A 21,993-nucleotide genomic window follows, 5' to 3' on the forward strand; every position below is an offset into this window, starting at 1 on the left:
CCTTCTCCTTGGCTTTCCTCTGCTCCTTTTGCCTTCTAGCATAGCCTCAATGCATAACTTTGACGGATCAGTGGTTGATTGTTTGACATGACCAAAAGTTTATCAAATAGAGTGGGTAGGAAAGTAGTTTGACAGAGGGTGGATATTGTTTTTTTTTTTTTCAATCGGGTGATGTCCTGTAATGAAACGCATGACGTGATTTTGAAATCTCTCAATGCGATTGGCTAGTTGTTTGGTCCAGGGGATACAATCAAGGCCATAGAAAACTACTGGGAGGACATGAACCAAAACTTTTACTTTAACAGTTATCGGCACCTTTTTGACTTTAGAATGGTGCTGTATTTTTGGAAAGCTGCCTAACCCAGCCCAATTCTGTGTTTCAATGTCGTCTTGTGATCACTGGAGAAAGTCAGTTTATGCCCTAATAAATGAATTGGGTGACCTGGTTGATGAGTTTACTGTGAAGAGTTATGGCTGGTTGTTTTATGGCATATCAACCCTTTTCAGGTTATTTAATGCCGAATCCAATGATTTCAAAGAACAATTTTTGAATAGAGTATATTTGTTTTTTTAAGTCAGTTTCTATTTAACCCATAGTTGGGACCCTAACAGGTACTACCAGTCTGGGTCAGAGTGGACCTGGGAGCAATGGCAATTAAAGGGTGGTCCCACACTCCCCAAAGCCCGCAAGCTGAGGCCTCACCACCGGATATACTTTAAGGTCATATCCAGGCCCTGTGAATAGTTATGTTTAGGTTAGACTGTGATTTAGCTGTAGACATACATTCCGTTTTCTCTAGGTTATTTCTAATTCCATCTCCTTTGCATTCTTTGCTAATAAATTAACAAAAATTTGAAGTTTATGTGTGCATTCATTAACAAGAGCAATGTCATCAGCATAGGAGAGATTGGAGAGGATTTTTCCACCTATAGAAAAACCGCTTTGGCAAGTTTCTTTTGTTTTAAGCATAACAGCAGCTAGTGAAACACAGAACAAGATTGCTGAAAACATATCTCTTTGCTTGATGCCCTTTTTGATGTTTACAGAGCAGCTAAAACCAAGGTCAGTTTTTATGAAAGCCTGTGAGCCGTCGTAAAGTGATTTTAGAAGATTAATGTAGTTTTTGTTGAGAAGGGTTTTGTCTAAAATTGACCAAAGTTTGTCTAATTTGATACTATGGAAAGCTTTTGTAAAAAAATTGATAAAAATGATGTATAATGGTTTATTAAACTCATTTGATTTTTCAATCAATTGGCTAAAATCTGTTTGGCTGTGCTTCTTTCAGGTTGATAAGCCGCTTGGGAATCGGGAAGACAGGAATAAAGATCACTCATGATTCTGTTGTCAATGACAGTTATAAAGTCATTAAACCCAGTGTAATGCTAAATAAACACTCAAAAAAGTTACATTAAATAAATACATCCTTACTACACCAACAATTTTCAGAACCAAGAAAATAATGTTAAAATATGAAAAAGAAAATTACATAGTTTTTAATCAAATTTGTTTGGATTTACTATTTATGGAATATTTGAGAATTCATAAATGTTATTTAAAAAGAGAAAAATATTAAATGTATTTTAATAGCTTAAATAACCAACTTTTCAGTTAACAACACCTTCATCAAGGGACAGTATGTTTAATGGCATGAGCAAAATTTATGAATAAATTAAAATTTAATTAAAAATGCTTTAAAACTACTATATATTTTTTTTCATTCATAAATTTAATTCACCAATTCTACCAAACTGCCTTGGTCTTGTTATCTGAAATGTTTGGTATACGAGTTAATACAGATTTAACAATTTTAATTGTTTTTATGGAAAAAAACAAAAAACAAAAACAAAACAAAGTGATATACATGTAAATGATAGACATTTATAAAAACCTGTTAAATCAATTCAAATTGAATAAAAAGATGGAAAACTATTGAAAAATAGAAGAGGAATTAAAAGCTTCTGTTCTATGTACAGATTTTTTTCACTATTACTAAGATTAAACATAAGTTTGTATTTTGTAGGCAGTATTTAACAAAAAGTCAATTTAGATTGAAGTTACCTTCAAGCAATGATATAAAAGTAATTTGAATAAATGTCAAAAAAGGCAATAGCTAAGTAATAGCAGCAAATTATATAGAGATGAATGACTATATGCCCCACTGAAGAACCCATTGCATGAGAATAGGGAATGTGAAGGGATGGTGATGATGAGGAATTAATGAGGGGAGAGATAAAGAACATGCAATGGATTTGTTGGGTTCAGGTGGGTAAATGAAAGAGAAAGAGTTGTGAAAAGAAACCAAGGTGGAAAATGACATGAAAAGTGCAAGCAGCAAAGTGGGTAAAAGTTTCTCCATTACAATAAAAAAATAAATAAAATGAAATAAAAAAAATAAATAAAATACCAACTGTTAGAGGGGTTAGGGGACAAATAAAACCTTGGCTTAAATAAAAATAAAAGAAAATTAAAAAAGAAAAAAAATGAACAATTTTGTAAAATAAGGTACATGCAATTATTTATAGATATATAAAGCTAAAATATATTTCTGCATTTGTTTCTATATAAAAAAATAATTTAATATAATTGCAGTATAGTCAATAGGTGAGAAATCAAAGGAAAAATTAAAACACTTTATAATAAATGAAATAGAATCAAATCTTTTAGAAACCGGTACACTTAACATGTGGAGAGAAAGTTTTTATATTTTAGAATTTAATTTTGATGATTGTATCTTATCGACACATGAAAAACATGGCGAACACAAAGTAATGACTTTGCTTGAGTAAACTTAGTTTTTTGGGGGGTGTGGGGCATGCCACGGACTTAATGTTAGTGGTAGAGAAGATTTTTTTAAAAACTCTTTGCAGCTTGAATTTAAATGATCTAAGAACTAACATGGTGAACCATTTTGGTTTTAGTGTGACGCTAAATAAACATTGAAAACATTCTGTAAAAAAAAAAAAAAAAAAAAAAGAACTTGCAATTTCAACATGTTAAAAGTATCCAGATTAGTAGATTAAATTCTATGTAAGTAAGGTATGTTATTTATTATTTTTTTTCTTTAATGATTTTTTGAGTTTACTGCAATTTTTCTAAAAATGTAATTACAATAATTATTTTATTTATTTTAGAAAAAAACACAAAAAAAAACATCAGCATTTAACTAAAAGTATATATCTATAAAATTGTAGTATGTACATATAAGTATCTATTTAATAAGATAGTATAAATTCATGTACTTACTGAGATATTTTTGTAAACAATAATTTAACTGTACGATGGTTGTACAAAAAGTCATCAAAACTAAGCCCATTAGAATCATGCCAAAGTTGTCATTTCCCACATGAGTAAAGAATACTAAAAATATGTGGCGTAGATAACATCTCAAAAGGAATTTATGTTCTGTGTTGTTTGCCGAAAAAGAAACACTTTCAAACCAAATACGTAAACAATTGGCAACAATCATTTACAAAGCTTTTATTCATTCCGCATGTGATTGAAAGATAAGCTAAAAGTAAATATCTTCCGACAGTGTTGACAGGAACCACATCTGAAAGCATAGCAAATCTTCGACAAAATCACACAAGATAACTAGCCATTTCCAAGACCGACTATCTATAGCTGAGAGTGTTACATTTGTTTAAGGGAAGGAACCTAAATCCTACTTTGCCTTTTAGTGAACTAGGTATAGTTTTATATTTTAAATAGGTTTTTTGGGGAGCAGAGGTGAGAGATGTTACACACTTTATAGGCTACTTGTTTATTGTTTGAGTAAACCAAACCTTTGAGTGATATATGTAATTAACTAGTGTGAATAGAAAATGAGCAAAAGTGTTAAGTAGAAACTAAATAGACGAGCGAGGTGTTGTTTAATATTTGCTTTTAAAGTATGATTTTTTTTCTTTTCCTGCAAAGCAACAGACAGAACAATCTTTTTTTTTTTTTTTTTTTTTGCAAGAAGATATAGTCTTTGCCACAATATCTTAAAACTGATTTCATGCAAAAAGTTGAATTCATGAATACCAAAAATAACATGTGAACATAGCAAACACACAATAATTAATGAGACAATTTAATAAAATTACATGAGTAATTAGCCAATCAACCAATAGAATAGCTTGACGCATGAATAGTTTGTTAGACTAATTTTTCAAAACTTGCCCATGCAAGTATTTTCCTGAGGAAGAGAATGTATATAGGCTGATTCTCTTCTAAATCACCAATCTGCATGAAACCTGCTATGGAGCTTGGAGTTTTACATTTAGTGAAGTTTACTATTGTCTATCTTAAATCTCTTTCCAGTTCAGCCAAAATGATTTTTTTTTTTTTTTATTATACAACAATACTATTGTCTACTCTTTCTTCTTCACAGAATAAGGATATTTCATTTAACTGTTTCTAACATGGAATCAACAAACCCTCTTTTAATAGTTGTTTTAAATACCTATACATTTTCACTTCATCCATTCTAACCGATTGTCTATAAACTTGTAAAGATAACAAAACATAAAATGCATTAATATAAAACAAAATTTTGTCAACTATAAATTTAAAAAGATTATTATTTTGTTTTATCTTAAAGTTTACGAAGAAGTTTTTATCTAAATCAACTAAGTTTTGAATTTTAAGTTTTATTTAAAATCATTTGCTTTGTATAATTGATTCAATTATTTACACATATTAGCTTTTGTTTACCTATCTTGATTATCATTTTCACAACATTTCAACTGTTAACAATTGGGTCATCAGGGTTTTGTTTTTTTTTGCATTTGGTAATCGTTTGGGAATTTCAAACTGATACTCCACTTGGATAGTTTGCATTCAGAAGTGCATGCGTTTTACATTACTTTGTAATATTTTAATTCGCATGAGCATGAGACCATCTAAGTCTGGACAGGACTCCTATAAATGAATGCCTTCAAGTATCTTCACTGTGCACTCTCGATCATAAATATCTTGATGCCAATGGCTCTATCCACTTTAGATTGAAATTTTTAGAATATTATGAATTACAAGAAAAAGCATCTGAAGAAGGCTAGAGAATATACAGATGAAATGTTGTGAAAATGGCACAAAAAAAAAAAAAAAAAAAAAAAAAGAAAAGCTAACCAGAACACAATAACTGATCTGAGAAATCGAGTCAAATACTATAAATTTAAGTTTTATAAAAACGATTTCAGAGAATAAAATTGAAATGATTCCGGAAGTATTCAACATTTATAAAGAAAAAAAATGCAGATTTGTAAACAGGTAAATTAGGATTTTTCAGAAAAAAATGTTTAATAGTGTGCAATAAAATGGGTGTTAAAACGAAGAAAATCCAAATATCCACAACAACACTATTGTAGATTTGTTGCAGGATTGAAATGTTTAAATTGAATATTCCCCAAATGATAAAGGCAGAGGAGAGAAGAGGCTGTAAAAAGGTGGAATAGGAAAACTGAAACTATACAAAAACAGATGCATTCATGATAAGGGGAAGGAGTTATATTTAAAAAATAAATAAAAATAAAAAATAAATACAAAAAAAATAAATAAAAAAAAAAATAAAAAGAAAAAAAAAAAGAAAAAAAAAAGAGAAAGAAACAATACACAGAAGGCCCAAGACAAAAAGTACAATAAAACCAAATTTTAGCAACAGGATTCATCTCCAAGAGCAGCAGCCAGAGTCTGGTTTAACCAAGCAATACATGGGTCAGTATAAAAAAAAAAAGAAAAAAAAAAAAAAAAAAAAAAAAAGAAAAAAGAAGAAAAACAGGAAAGGAAAAGAAAAAAAAAGAAAGAAAGAAAAAAAAGAACACTAGGTTATTTCCTGAGAAATCAAGAACCAACCTGAGGACAGATAAAGAAAACTGACAAACCATTGGTAGCATTCTTGAATTATTCAAGAAGACAATTTAAAGCTTGTCCAGCCCAGAGTAAAGCAATTTCGTTCAAGTAGTTCAGGATTTTGAAGGGCATCAAAAAACTTCATACATACCAAGGGGTGGGTAATATGTATTCATAATAATATCTTAAGTGCTTTAGTGCTATGAAGCCCCCTCAAATGGAGAAGTACACAGTAGTGTTAAATCTTGTCCGATTTGTCAGGCAGTTTCTTTTATTTTAAATTTTAATTTCTGGCCACAAATTTGCATCAGTAAAATCTGGCTAGGTTAAGTTTTACAAACATAAAAAAAGCTACAATAATCAGGTTTGCTTTTTAAAAGAGAAAAAAAAAATAGTAAAAAGCTTGTAAGAAGAGAGAAAAAAAAACAACCACATTTTTATCTCTTTTTGTAAAAAAGTAAAACTCAAATCACTTGAAAATTTATTAACGAGTTAAAAAAATAGTTATAAAGTCAAAAATGTTAAAATGAAAGAAATTGTTTAACAAATGAAATATTAATTTATTTACAATGTTAAAAGAACTGTCTTAAGATGGATATGAAACTAAAATTAGTTTATCATATTTATTAAGAGAGCCAAAGAAATTTTCAAATGAATTTTTTCAAAATTAAATTCTTCCCTTGAGAATTATATATATATATATATATATATAGATATAAAAAAGGCACTTCTTTACAGAGAAGCTCACAACACAAATAAAAAGGCACATTATATATATATATATATATATATATATATATATATATATATATATATATATATATATGGCCAATTAAAAAATAAATATAAAAATTTAAAAATAAGAATTTAAGAGCAAAAAGCAAATCAATTTAAAAATGTGAAAATATGAAAATGTAAAAACAAACAAATTTTCATTATTTGGACTACTATTCTCATCTTGGATGTTATTCTCACATTTTGACAGATGTAACTGTTGACCATCATCAGGTGCACCTTGTTAAACTCAGAAACCTGTATGGAATTTTAAAGGAACCCTTTAATTGATAGTTTGCTCTTGTTCTGTCAGCCATGGCTGGATAGAAGTCTGAATTCATAATTGCATTACTAGTACTGCTTGTACTGAGGACTACACTTTCAATCTTCAGAAAACTGTCACAAAGTTGTGGTATAATAATCAAAAAGTATTGTAATAATCAGTTCTAAGTGACAGTCTTTTAGAGGTTGAAGGTAAGAATACAATTACAAATTACTTAAGACTTCTACCCTGTCATGGCTGATGGAATAAGAACTAGCTTAATACAGTGGATTAAATAAAGGGTTTAGTTGGAAATTTCATACAGATTTCGGGGTTTGACAAGACATCTGAATAATGTTGGAAAAGAAATTGTCCGAAATTTTGTTAGAATAACATCCATAATGAGAAAAGTAATCTGAATAACCGAAATTATCAATCCTCATCACAAAAATTTCGAATGAGAAACAAATTTAGATTTTAATTTAAATAAAAAAAAAAAGGATAACACATGCAATATTACTTTATTTAAAAAATAAAATGGATCGTATTAAAGAAAAAAAATCTTGTAAAACAAAATGGAACATGAGAAAGTTAGTGTTAGGAAGTTTAGCATCTATTTACCTGGAACAGACTCATCCCTTTGTAAAAATAACAGAAAAAAGGATAATTGAACAAGGAATACTAAAACAAGTTGATACCCTTTATGCTGGGCTGGAAATTTTGATAGCAATATTAAGAGGTAGAAAAAAAAAAGACAAAGTAGATTTCTAAGAAAATATTTTTAGTTTTCCCTATAAACCATAAAAGCAGTTGCACCAAACTACAGACTAGAAGAGAAGCAGACTGGGTGGGAGTGGAATAAAGAATCTAATTCAAAAGTCTGCATTGAAAATTATCAAGTCAAATAATGAAACTTTTAAAGAAACATTTCAAATTAAATTCAGACAAAAAAAACAAAGAACAAAACCAAATTTTTTAACTAAATTATATTTAGATAAGTTTTCGTTTTTACTTACAAAAATTAAAAAAAACTACAGATAACTAATGAATTAGATTCCTGTTCTCATCTTGGTTTTTATTTGTTTTGGCTGCTAATGGCGCAGATTAGTAATCAATTCTAAGTGACAGTTTTCAGGTGATTGAAAATTCAATCCTTATTACAGGTGATAACACTAACATAAAATTAACACTTATACTCAGTCAAGGCTGACATGACAAAAACACTAAGTAATGTTCAGTTCAAAATTCTGAAGTTTAAAATGATGCACCTGCAGAAGAGATTGCATTGATAAAAATTGTGAAAATAAAACCAGGATATGAATAGTAGATGGAATAATTCAAATTACTGACCTTCATTTAAAACCCCCAAAACTTTAATGAATCACTAAACAAAAACATACTATGAAATAAGTTGCAAAACCATCTTCCTAAATAACAAACAATGTTAAAACAAATGTTATTGAAAAATGGCACTTCATTAAAGTTGAAGCACAGCTGCTAGGTGCAAGATGAGTAATATGGGCTGTATTTAGTTTAATTTAGTTTTAGGCAGAGTAAGGCTGTAAATTGTGAAAATTTAGATACTGCAGATTCTAATTAATTTTGACTAAACATGAATTAATAAAACTATTTCTAAAATTTCAGTTTCTTTTGAATATTTTAAAGGATTGTTATGGGCATAATACATAAAACTGCCCATTTTGAAGTTTTAGATTTGAATCCAGTTATTAAACAACATTGGTTGACTTCACCAGTTGGGGTGTGTATATATATATTTCCCCAAAACCTGTGGCCTTGATGGAAAGGAGACTAAAACAAATAACAGCAAGGGGAGACTTGATTCCAAATATTTATTATGCTATATATATTCTGATCAATAGTCGCTGAGATTTTGAACTTATAAAATTGCCAAAAAGGGTGGCGTGTGTGTATGTATATATATATATATATATATACATATACATACACACATACATACACACACTCTTAGCCAAATTAAATATTGAAATGCTCATATCTTTGGTTCTATGGGATGATCTACATGAACATTTGCAGACTTTTTGAAGGTTATAATACTATTCTTTGGTTAAAATTTTATGACAATTGGTAAAAAAAAAAAAAACCAAAAAAAAAACCTATATTTTCAAACCAATCAAATATGCCCAAATTTACCTACATATATATAGTGACCTGGCAAGGCAGCTTTAGTTTTGCTGCTTTGGGATGAATCTTGCTAAGGATTTTTTGCTTGGTTGGCTTCTCCATATGGCCTTGCTAGGCCACTAAAATATATATAGTTTAGTAGTAATCCACTTTTTAGAAGCACGGAGAAAATGGAATTCAAAATATGAGGTTAGAAAGAACGACCATGTGTGTATCTGTATTTTTTTTTTTAAATAAACAAAATTTATTTATTTAAAGTTTCAAATTTTCGTCTTATAAAGCCTTCATCAGGAATTTTTTTTTCCCTTACGTGCCATGTCATTCGGCAGAGTTTGTTGGTCAAAGTTAGAGATTGTGTGTGTGTGTGTATATATATATATACTAGCTCAGCACCCAGCGTTGCCCGGTCATACAATACGCATAAACATGATATTATAATTCATGCAGATTGCGTATGTATTATTATAGAATCAATCCTCTATCGAATATTATATATTACAAGGAATTTTCATGGTGGACTACTTTACAAAAAAATAATAATGATAATGTCGTTCATCAAATTCTGTCTGTGTTTGTTTACAATATCACATCAGCTGATATTTGGGCTTGATGATCTTAAAAATAGTTTGTCTTCTCTTAAAGATAAAAAAGAACCTTTACAGGGGAATATTTTACGTTAAATCAGTGTAACCAAATATCCCCCTGTAAAAATTCTTTTTTATCTATAAGAGACTATATTTAAGACCAGATTTTTTTCGATTTTTGATAGTAGATGAATTTCTGTACAAAACATATCTAAGAATATTGCCAGAAATATGACTTAACTTTGTGTGAAATTTGCAAAAGATAGGTTCCGAAATGGCTGAGCCCATTTAGGAAGAAACTCATGCACACAAGTGTATTATATATATATATATATATATATATATATATATATATATATATATATATGATGAGAATAATGGAAATAGTATTCCGACAAAATAGAGACAAAAAAGGAACAAACCAAGTTATGTGTTCAACGTTTCGTCTTTATTGCAAAACTTCCTCTGGATAAATGAAATTAAAAAAACAAAACACCAGTACAAATATTTGAAAATATATTTTGGATGTAATGAAATGTATGACCTTGTCCCATTTCAGAATCGAAAAAAGTCTTTGGAAATTCAAAGGGGAAGGAGCATAGTGTTGTAGAAAACAATAAGATTTTCTTTTTTTTTTAAATTTTTTTATATATATAACGTCATGATAAACACATAACTTGGTTTGTTCCTTTTTATCTCTCTCTCTCTCTATATATATATATATATCTATAATATAAAGCTGAATGTCTGTGTGTGTGGTCACGAATAGGCTCCTATATGGTTGACTATTTTAAAAAACTGATTACATATAATGATTGAAGATGTATCGAGACACAGGAATGGGTATGTTTCATCTGGCAGAACAGTGGTCCACAAAGTATGGAAATAATAAATTTAAAAAAAAAAAACAAAAAAAAAAAAAAACGTTTACAAGTGTTATGATAAAATTGTGGGGTCTGCGTTCGCGCCTGACCCCCATAGAATGGAAATAGGCACAAACTTTAATAAAGACTTTTCATATCTATCTGCATAAATATACTTTGATAATTATATTTCAGTTTGAAGAAATATGGTATAATAAAATTATGGGGTGTTTGTTCACGCCTGACCTCCATAGAATGGAAATATGTCACAAAGTTTAACAAGGTTTTTTAATATAGATCCACAGAATATTGTGATAAGTGTTTCAGTGTGAACAGGTATGGTATAATAAATTATGGGGTTTATCTATTTTTACTTTCATCATATTTTGCTTTGGTTTTGATACCTCAAATTCGAAACTATCTCTTTACAACCCTTCCTTTTCATAACCTATCATACTTTAATAAATCAGAGTCCATTTTCTGTAGGCTGTTTTTGAATCCAGTCAACGACGGGTACTTTAGCTACTCCCCCCCCCCACTTACAGCTGCCTGATGAGGAGTCTATAATGAAATGAAATTTGTGCAATCCACAATTGCATCTTTCCTGAACTGACATTGCTTGAATCCAGTATATTTTGAAACTTTTCTTTTCCTAGACTAATTGTACAATGATACACTAAAATAAAAGTAGATTGACTAGAATGAGACTAATATGAATTGAATTTATTGTACGAAAATGATCATTTTTAAAGACAAAATCTGGAAAGATTAAAAAATATAAAGATAAAATAACTCATTTTTTTTTAAAGAATATATTTAGTCTTTCAATTTTAAAATGAGAACATCGACATTTTTTAAACTGGTGATTAACAATAAATAAAATAACATGCATAACAGGTAAAAAGAAAACTCCAAAATTTTCCTAACATCTGAAGAAATGATTCAATGAATGAAACATTTGCATGAAATATCCCAAATGTTTTAAAATCAACTTCTAATAGAAAGAAACCATTTGCAGGACACAAAATGAATAAAAAAGAGGAGAGAAAAAAGTTCTGATAAACATAACCAAAAAATATATGAAACTATAAATTCAATATTATTTGGATTATTCAGACTACTTTTGGTATTTTCATGTTTTAGACAATGTTACTTGCAACAAGTGCATTTTTTCAAACTTAGGAACTCACATTGAATTTTGAGTAGAATGTTTCTTTAAGTCCATAAATGGTTATCTTTCTGTTAGCCATGGAAGCGTTCAAGTTAATCATTACATTGTTCTTAGTTATTATCACCTATAGTAAGGATTGAACCTTTAACCCCCCCCCCCAAGACAGTTATTTAGAACTCATAATTAAATCAATAACAGTTGTGTCCATCTGAACAAGTCAAGTATGAATTTTAGGAACACTAAACCTTATTTTGTCTAGTAGTATTATTACTTATCTATAGATAAATTAAAAAAATCTACCCATATTCGTATTATTTGGATTCATCGGACTACTGCTCTCACCTTGAGTGTGATTTTCACAACATTTTAGTCAATGTAACCTCCAACCTTCTTCAGGTGTATCTTGTTGAACTCTGGGAATTTGGATGGAATTTCAAACGGAACCCGTTATTTACTTCATGGAGTTAGTATGCTCTTTAATAGAAACATTCTCGAGTTCGACAAGAAGGTCGGAAGTTACATTGACTAAAACATTGTGTAAATGACACTCAAGATAAGAACAGTAGTCCGATGAATCCAAATAATACAAACAACCAATTCTCATCTCAAAAATTCAGAAACTTTATCTACCCATATTGTATTTAATTCTATACCAAATCTATTAGATAATTGTTACCAAAATTTTGTATACGTTCCAAAGTTTGAGAAATGCATCGGAAGACAGTTATATAGGCTATAAAACATTATGTAATTAACCAAAATGAGAATAGTAGTCTGAATAATACAAATTATCATGGCCTCAAATTCTGTTCAAATGTATATACATGCATAACCAAAATCTTATTTTAAGAGAATAGTAATCTAAAATCTTAAGTCACAACTGGGCATAAAACAGGGCGAAGGAAACGAAGATATAACTTGAAATATTTTTAAATAAATTAATACATAAATGTACTAATATTGTAAGGCCTTACATTATGTACCCAATATTGCATACATACACGTGAAGGAAAACTGAAAATTGTTTATATTCATCTCTGTTCTGTCTTTATTGTTTAGAGATTTTCTCAAGATGGCTGATGCGAAAAAAAACAAAACAAAAAAAACGCAGAAGGTAAAAATTTGAAGTATATATTGTGCATCTATGAAAGAATTTTTTTTTTTTTTTTTTTTTTTAAATATTTCTGAATAGCTGTGATTAAAAAAAAAACAAAACAAAACACAAATATTCCACCTCAGCAAAACATTTTGAATATATATTTTTCTTTTCAGATTAGCCATCTTGAAATAATTTGATTTTTCCTGTTTTCTTATATTGAATTATTATACACAAGCAGATTGATAATTAATATTTGAAAACATAGTAATAGATATATTAACGTTGACATGGATAAAAGTCTAGGTGAGGTTTTGAAAAATCAGCACACTGGATGAAATGTACTCTGGTTTCAACAGGAATATGTCTTAGCCTGATATCAACAAAACCACTGTTAGGCTATCGAGTGTATCTTCACCCGGTACAAACAACACTTACATAAACTGTGCATGGTAAGAGATCTTTGTGTGTGTCTTTCTTATCGCTATGTACTAATATAAATACACATTGAATTATATATATTAAAAAAAAAAAAAAAATAGTAGTCTGTATTCTGCATAAATATCTTACTTTTAATCACTGAAAATCTACTAAATATAAACATAACTAGATTTTTAATTATTTTTTCTTCAAGTCCTCCACCTGAGCTATGCCAAGTAAATAGAGCCAGTTTTAAAATAAAAACTTCTGTAATAGGAGAAATCAATAAAATGCTTGATTACATGTTTAAAAACATAACTCGTATTTATATTTGTAGAGAAGAAAAAAAAACTGACTACAGATAAATGTTTGAAGTATTTGAGCAGTGTGTATAATAAAGATATAAAAGAGTGATGGTAGAAAAAGAGCGATCAAATTGGAAGAAAAAAAAAAATTAAAGCCAAGCATTGCGTTAAGTGCCAACAACCCAATGGCATGCAGTCGTGTAGGCCAGAACAACTTTATGGTGATGATTATGGTATAAACCATGGACGAACAACAGAGTAAAGCATGCAAAACAGAACACAAGAAAGAGAGAGAGATGGAAGCACCGTGAATGGCAACACATGCGGCAAAAAGCATGCCTATCAATGTGCCAGGGGAGATAAACGCTTACAAAGTCGAAACGTGATGATATGATGAAGAGGTTGAGGATGAAGAAGGTATGACTAAATATATGGAGGGGGCAAAAATATTTTACTACTAGTAGCTTGCAAAAGAATTCAGTAAGTACGTAATTATTTAAGACGCAAATTATCTTCAGTCTCTTACCGGAGGGCCGGGGCCGTCCTCGCCCTCGCGGTCTCCCCATTGTCGGAGTGTCAGTCGACGTGGGTATGTCCTCCCTGACTTGGCGTTGTCGCTTGTCGGCTGAGGGAGTAGTGTTGGTAGTTGCAGTGGCGGCGGCGGCGGTGGTAGTAGTGGTGGTGGTTGTTGTGGCGGTGGTAGTTGTTGTGGCGGCGGTGGTTGTGGTGATGGTGGCGGCGGCAGCGGCAGTTGTTGTGGTTGTTGTAGTAGTAGTAATAGTAGGAGTAGTAGTAGTAGTAGTAGTAGTAGCAGCAGCAACGGTGGTGGTGGTTGTTGTGGCGACAATACCTCCAGGTGCTGCAAGGTCAGATCTTGAGTAATTACGACCCCTCCCTCTACCCCGACCCCTCCTGGACGGTGTCGGTGTTGATACTGGACTATCCTGAGCGGCAGTGTGTCCCACAATAACAGTGCCCCGACCCCCCACAAGGGCAGGGGAGGTAACTATAGAATTAGATGGTAAACAATTGGTGTTTGCCGATTCATCTGAAGTGGTGGCTGGTGGCCGTTTCTCCACATGCCTTAATCTACGCATCCGTCGAGGGGGGGTGTACACGGGTATGTTACGCTTTCTGGACTCACCGTGCGCAGTGAAGAGGTGAGACAAACCATCAAACAACCCCTTCAGTTGTCCACTACCAGGCGGTCCTTCCACTTTCTTGCGGCCTTTGTTCACCTGTAAGAGTTTGGACTTTTTTATCAGCTTACTAGCCGCCTGTTGAGAGTTACTCTGGGACTGGGATGACAACTTAGACCGGTTCTGTAATTTTACGCACGAAGAAGAGGAGGAAGAGGAGGAGGAGGACAATGAAGAAGAAGAGGAAGAGGAGGAGCCTGCAGGACAGGTATTCAGAGATACCCGTGATTTACGCTTATTTGAGGGAGTGAAGAAACGAGATAAGCCGTCAATAAGGCCTCTGGGTTTGTGGAGTTTGTTCTCGAACGGCAAAACAACAGCTGTGCCCAGGAGTTCCCCATGATCGGTTTCTGGCTCGCTCTCAGACGATGAACACTGTTCGCCATTTTGTTCAAGAGGTGCTACTTTACCAGGATGATTTTGATGGTGTTGAAGATGTTGATTTGGAAGTTGGTCCCTTTGGCATGGACTCGCACTGCAACTACTGGGCGGTGGAGGAGGAAGAGAAGTGCTTTTGTTGCGCTGTCCTTTAGGGCGTAACTGGTTGTTAACAGCACACGCAGTTCCCCTAGATGACGATGATGGTGGTTGTTGTTGCTGCTGCCGCTGTGTAGGTAATCTATGGCAAGCAAACTGCCTGAGAAAATAAAACAGCATTAAATACATGCTAATTTTCAGTCAAGACCAATAGGAATCTAAGTATTTTCACACTTACCAAATTTGGACATAATTATACATTCTTGGAATTAAACATATCAATAATGGAGAGGAAAGAATAAATTGAAAGCACTACATATTTCATAAAGTACATTATTACTACAAGAATTGAATAACAAAAGATAAACATTTAGTTTAAGTTTTTGGATGAAAAAAAATTATAATTTAAATCCTCTAAGTAATTACAAATATTTCTCTTAATAAAATGGTATGCATTTCTCGCCTTTACATAACTTACATTTTTTTTTACTGACCGTCTAAGAGATATGTTTGACTGGTACAAATACCTACACAAACTGTATCAGTTGTCTTAAGTGTAAAAATATATTAAATACATAGAAAAACACACCTGTACATAGCTTAGCATTATTTTTAAATAGAGTTTATCAAAGTGAATGGTTAAAAATTAATATGAAACAAAACATGTTTTTTCTCTGAATCAATTATTATTTATATAAGATGTTTAAAAAAGTAATTAGATTTTTATTTAATCTTTAGTATCTTTAGTTCTGACATATCATGAAATAATCATATATACATGATATAAGGCAATATTTTGTATAGGTGAAATGACCAGAATGTTTAATTACATCTGTAAGATCATAAATATTTTATTATAAACAACACAATTTATTAATTCAATTGAATATCAATGTCTGCAATTTTACGGAAACAATGGAAATCCACTCTGTTGGGCTGAAGAATACTGGACATAGGAGTCTTTCAACTATTGATTCCAGTGTTGCTATGAAACTGTAGGCATCAATGGCTGACAGAATTAATGTATAGTGTTATTTTTAATATATAGACATTGGAAGAAATAAATGGTAAGATGAATAAAATCTAGGGATCTGGAATATAACTTTTGTCATCCATTTGTATATGCTCTTGCTAAATTTAACATATATTGAGCTTCATAAATAAAAGGATTGGTATAAATAAAGGGTGAAATATAACTGAAAAAATATTTCCTCCATGCACGTGTATATATTAGCCAAGATATTAAATATGCCGGCAAAAAAAAAAAACTGATACAGAAACATGGCTATCCCTATGGCAGGCAGAGAGATCTAACATTTGGAATCTGATTGGAAGCAAGTTTTATAATCAGTCGTCAAATATTTTTAGTGTTTAACACTTCACTGTTATTGCTTTTAGAAAATTGATTTTTGAAAGGATTAACCATAATCATGATTCTCTAAGAAAAGAAAAGAAAGCACCCATTGAAATATGAATTCGTTTTATTGAAAGTTACGTGTCTCTTCATTGGTAAATTCATCAGTAAAAGACTCCAGTTGTGCAAACACTTAGCCTGTTATAAGGATAATTATACGTAGAAACCTTAACACCCTGTAATATACACATAAGGTTTGCATTTTCTAATTATCTTGCAATAGCAAGATTAAATAAAATCAAATTATTACTGATGTGAAAATAAAACTACAAGTTTAAAATGTAGATCATTTGATACAGAGGAAAATTTAAGATTAGAGCATCTACTTACTTGATTGAACCATTTTTAGTACTGGTTCTTAGTGATACTCTATCAGTGCCATTCCTCAAAGTTTTTGGGTTGTTTCTGGGTAATTTAGCTGCCATATCATTACATTTTCGACCCCGTTTGCTACCTCTTGGATCACAAATTTTACAAATCCAAGAACCTGAAGAAAAGAAAATCAGTTAAATTATATTCACTTAAAAAAAAAATGAAAATTTCAGAAATAATCATCACAAAATTAGTATTACAAACCAGTCTAGTTTACAGTATTAAAAACAGGTAACTGAAGTAAAAATGAAGGCATTTTTTTTTACTACAGGTAATTGTAGTTAAAAAAATAACTTTGATTTAAACTTGTGCCATCTTGTTTAGTTTGGGAGTTATCTTGATAACATTTAAATATAGACAAAACCTTACTTTTTTGTTATAAATGTACAAATCTTTCTTTTGTGTGATTAATATTTTTTTTCAGGCTATTTAGAGTTAGGTTGCTATTTTTGGTGACAAGTGATTTATATTTTATGAGAAGAAAAAATAAAGAAATAACATTAGTGTTTTTCAAATTTAGTATGTATGATATTGTGTCTGCATATAAAGATAGTTTCATATTAAAGTAGCAATACACACGGACGAGAAAACGCTTTGGATAACGGATTTCAAGGGGGTGCTGCTAAAATTGTCATATTTTAAAAACCAAAGCAACTTAAGTCTTAAAAATACCACCGTTTTGTTCGAAAATGAATATACTTTCCAATAAATTAATAAATAATAACGTCCCTTATATATTTTAAGAGTTTTAAAGTGTTAAAAGTGTTAACATCATAAAACAGCGTTTTTCGGTAAGATTTTGTAATGACCCCCACCCCCATTTGTAAATGGTAGTATCACGATTTTCTTAAGAATTTCGTCATGAAATTTGGAAATTAACTAGAAGAGATATCACTTTTAATAGATTTGGTTGTCCAAAATTCTTTTGACAGCTCATTTTTTTTGTTGTGTTAAAAAAACAAAACAAAACAAAAACAAAAAACAACAAAAAAAAAAAACAAACTTCAACATGGCGAATTTGGAAAATTTTGAAAAAAAATTTCTTTGGACACCCACTGTTAAATAAATCAATCTTTTTACTACATTTATCTGTTAAAAATAAAAATATAACCAGCTTTATCTTGTGGTGACGAGCAATTTAAAATCATGATACCTGGAAAAAATCATTCTATTTTTAAAAAGTATCTAAAAAAACGATCTGTAGAAGTAGCAGCAGCTACTATCGCTGATATTAATTACTTTACTGTAAACAAACAAAAACCGTCCCCTCGTGACGACGACCGGTTTTACGAATGCATCAGATGACGTCATGACCTGATTTACTTTAAATAGTTGAAGAACTGACTAAATTTCATGTACGTCGCGTTGGTTCATTATTTAAATGTTTTGGGTTCGAATCGTGGTGTGAGATGTCTTTTCTTTTTTTTTTTTTTCGATTTTTTAAATTTGAATATTGAACCAGTGTTATTTAAGCCATTTTTCACGTAACATTCGTTTTTCTGTTTTTTTTTTTTTTACTTCGCTTATCCACTCCCGACCACACACCCAAAAAATACCCGGGTACCCACCGATTTTTTAAATTTTAATATCGAAACAGGCTTATTTAAGCCATTTTTCACATGTTTTTTTTTTTTTGGTTTTAACGTTTGTTTTTCTGTTTTCTTTTTTCGATTTTTACATTTAACATCGCTTGTTTGCCTTACGTTAGTTTTTTTTTGTGTTTTTTCTCGATGTTTTGATTACCCCCCCCCCCCCCGCTTAAGTTTTAATGCTCGTTTTTATGTTTTCTTTTTTTACTTTGCTTATAACAAACAAACCTGGTTATTGACCTCATTTGCTGAATAGCTATTGCTTACGTTGTAACGCTCTACGACTTCCGTGCGGGCATCTGTCAATTTGGTTCTTACTTAAATAAATTCAAACATCAAATAGAAATTGTAATATCTCCGAGTTAATAACGGAGCTCGCCTGTCTATTTAATTTGCTCGACTTTGGGAAGATAAATATTCAACAGTTTTCGCTCGCCGCATGTGGATTAGTCTTTTTCCTATAATAAAAGCGACACTAATTCTGGCGGTATTTTCCGTCTATCGGTGGAAATGTCCGAAAGCAATCAGATTTGATCAATGTGGAAATATTTTCCTTATATCAAACAATTGCTATTCAAATTGGACAAGGGGAGTTGCCCCCCCCCTCCCACCCAACATTTTGGGAAAATAAAAATAAAAGTATTCCTGTAGTAAATGAAATACTATCCCGCAGTCAAAGTTGACCTCATTAAGTCATTAAAACGTGCACCTGCCAAATCTAAGTAATTAAATAAAGTCAAACGTGTTTCCGTTAGTATCTCGCGGTGAGTCAATCAATGGTTAAAGTCGCACACTTTTTTTTTCACACTTTAATTTCCAACTTCGCCTCATCCTCACCTACTAAAACTTTTTATTTTATTTTATGCATTACAATTCAGCTTTGAGTTCTTGAACTTCTTTTTTAATGGATACATGGCATTTTTAAGGAATTGCAGCTTATTTATGTGCATTTACTGCAGATTATTTGGAAACCATTAATTTTTGGAGATTTTCAGTAGCATATTCTAATTCCTAGCACAAAAATACTTATATGGTAAATTTCAATGCTTAATCTTCTGTTTTAACAAAGATACAGCATTTTTACTGAAAAAGTAGAGTAAAAAATGTGACAAAACACGTATGGTCTTAAAGAGGGAAAACTATCCAAACGTGTGAGGCACAAAAATAGTCATAACTTTCTTAATTTTAATTGGATTTAAAAAGATTTTCTTGGCTCATCAAGCTCTTTCTATAGATACCAATATTGAAATATTTCAAGCTATTTCAAGTTTTTCATGTGTATTGCTAATTAAAGATCCCCCGCCCAAAAAAACGCCACTTCCTAATAAGCTTTTAATTTTTGTATGAAATACAAATTTTTTCCCCCCTATTATCAAATCGCATTTTCATCTGTTTTTACATTGTCAAAATTTGATTTTTAATTAATTTTCTATTAAAAGAAAAATCTAGCTTGATCTCTACTGCGCTATCTCATTAAAATGAAGTATATTGAAATGAATCTTGTATGAATAACCAAAGCTGCATGTTGATTTCAGTTTTTTACAACAAATGCTCACCTTTTGGGGCTCTGGACAGAGGTGGATCACAGCATTCCATATGAAAGCCTCTGTCACAGGAATCACAGAACAACATATCCTGAAATTAAAACATTCAAATCTATAATAATAAAAGATCACTGAAGTTTTGTCTAAAATAAATAAAAACAAAAATTTTAAAAGTTTAAAATACTAAATATAAAATTGAAAACTATTGAGATAGTTTATTTAAAAACAGAAATAAACAACAATGTTTTGCTGAACGAATATGACTCAATCTCCAAACGTTTTTTGGTTATATGGGTACCATTTTTGGTAAATTTTGCATAGCCTGAAATCCCTCATCTAAAAATTATACAAAACTAGCAGGCTAGCCAGCATTCATATTTATTATGATAGAGCCAATTATTTATTGATTATTTATATTGTACCCAATATATAGTAGTGAGTTCAAAAGTAAAAGCAAAAAGTGATTTGAATACCACCAGGTAGAATCAAAACCAAAACATTTAGCTCTCCAGTGATATTCGCTACCATATCACCTAAGGACACATGGATATCCAAACTTAAAAAAATAATACAATTGAACATATAAATGTACATTTGTATATCCATAGAGAATACACATTATGCTGACTTATACCCACCAAGTTCCAATTTTTACCTCCTTAGCAGCTATTTTTACCGGCTAAAAATCAAATTGAATGTGTTCCACAGGTCTGAATACCCAAGTTCAAGTCTTTAGACCAAAAATTGATAGAGTAGTTTGGTAGAGACTGTTTCTCAAACAGACAAGGTCACTTTTATAATATACTAGCAGGCCACCTGGCCATAAAATATGCTTAAATATATTTTAATTTATGCAGATTTTTTATTATTATCAAGCCAATACTCTTGCTTATTATATTGCACTCAATATATAGAGTAGTGATTTCAAAGTAAAAAAAACATAAAAACATTCAGCTAGAATTGAAACCAAAACATTTTGCTCTCTAGCAAAATAAAATATAAAAACTTAATGCTTTCTAGCATTATTCGTTATATGCATATAAAAACCTAAAAAATAATGTTCTTAAAAAAGTATAAATGTATATTTGTGTATAGAAGTAAGTTAGTTTAGTTGACTTATATCTGCCAAGTTCAAATTTTTCAATTTTGACTCACTAGTAGCTATTTTTCCTAGCTAAAAACCAAATTGAATTTGTTCCATAGGTTCAAATCTCCCATATATAAAGTTTCAAGTCTGTACACCAAAAATTGACATTAGTTTGGTAGAGATTGTTTTGCACACAGACAGACAAGGTCACATATGATATAAGTATATATATATCATACAATATATATAATACTAGCAGGGAGACCTGACATTGCCCGGGATTGAATGAGGATCAACAAATGTTCCACCATCACATATTTTATCATCAAAATCGGTGAAATCACCCATTTTTTTTAAAAATCAAAATCGACTGATTGATTGATTGCTCCCCCCATCCCCTGCAATGTAATAGGAGGTAGTTCACATGCTTCCCCACAGTGACAGTTCACAATATAGGGTGGAACGATAAAATTGCAGCTCTAGAAAAGACAACATGATTGCATTTCTATTTGATGAAAACAGATTTTCTTTTTTTGTTGTAGACCATCTACTAGTTGGCCAGTTGTGTATAAATCCCAAGAGCGATAGGAGCCTTCTATCATGCCTGAAAGTGACACAATGTTCAACAAGTGAGATCAGAGATGCATCGCTGTACAACTAACGCTCTTTACTGATCCAAGTTATGACAACAGGACCATTGCCACCACCTTCAAAATGCAAATCTGGACGGTTTAATGCTTGAGAGCACAGCTCAACACATCAGACGACCCACGATTATGGTCTTTGGTGTAGTTTCAAGTGACGGCCACATCATGCCACCTCGCATCTTCGAAGTCGGCTTGA

General features: G+C 31.1%; 1 protein-coding gene across 6 annotated transcripts in view; it reads right to left on the bottom strand.

The window, feature by feature from the left end:
* Positions 1 to 21,993, bottom strand: part of LOC145252724 (uncharacterized) — a 104,011-nt gene that overhangs the window by 37,924 nt on the left and 44,094 nt on the right. For 4 of the 6 annotated variants that reach the window (XM_080112573.1, XM_080112570.1, XM_080112572.1 and 1 more), the window contains exons 4-6: positions 20,076 to 20,154; positions 16,889 to 17,045; positions 13,995 to 15,304 (exon numbers count right to left, since the gene is read on the bottom strand). In XM_080112573.1, coding sequence (XP_079968699.1) covers positions 13,995 to 15,304; positions 16,889 to 17,045; positions 20,076 to 20,154 — 1,546 coding nt within the window. Of the gene's footprint in view, positions 1 to 7,487; positions 7,505 to 13,994; positions 15,305 to 16,888; positions 17,046 to 20,075; positions 20,155 to 21,993 lie in introns of all 6 variants that reach the window. The other 2 variants (XM_080112575.1, XM_080112574.1) reach the window with 2 other exon arrangements.

The sequence above is a fragment of the Euprymna scolopes genome, chromosome 29 (genome assembly GCF_053919585.1).
Source record: "Euprymna scolopes isolate OS-2025 chromosome 29, ASM5391958v1, whole genome shotgun sequence".
In the NCBI taxonomy this organism is placed as follows: domain Eukaryota; kingdom Metazoa; phylum Mollusca; class Cephalopoda; order Sepiida; family Sepiolidae; genus Euprymna; species Euprymna scolopes.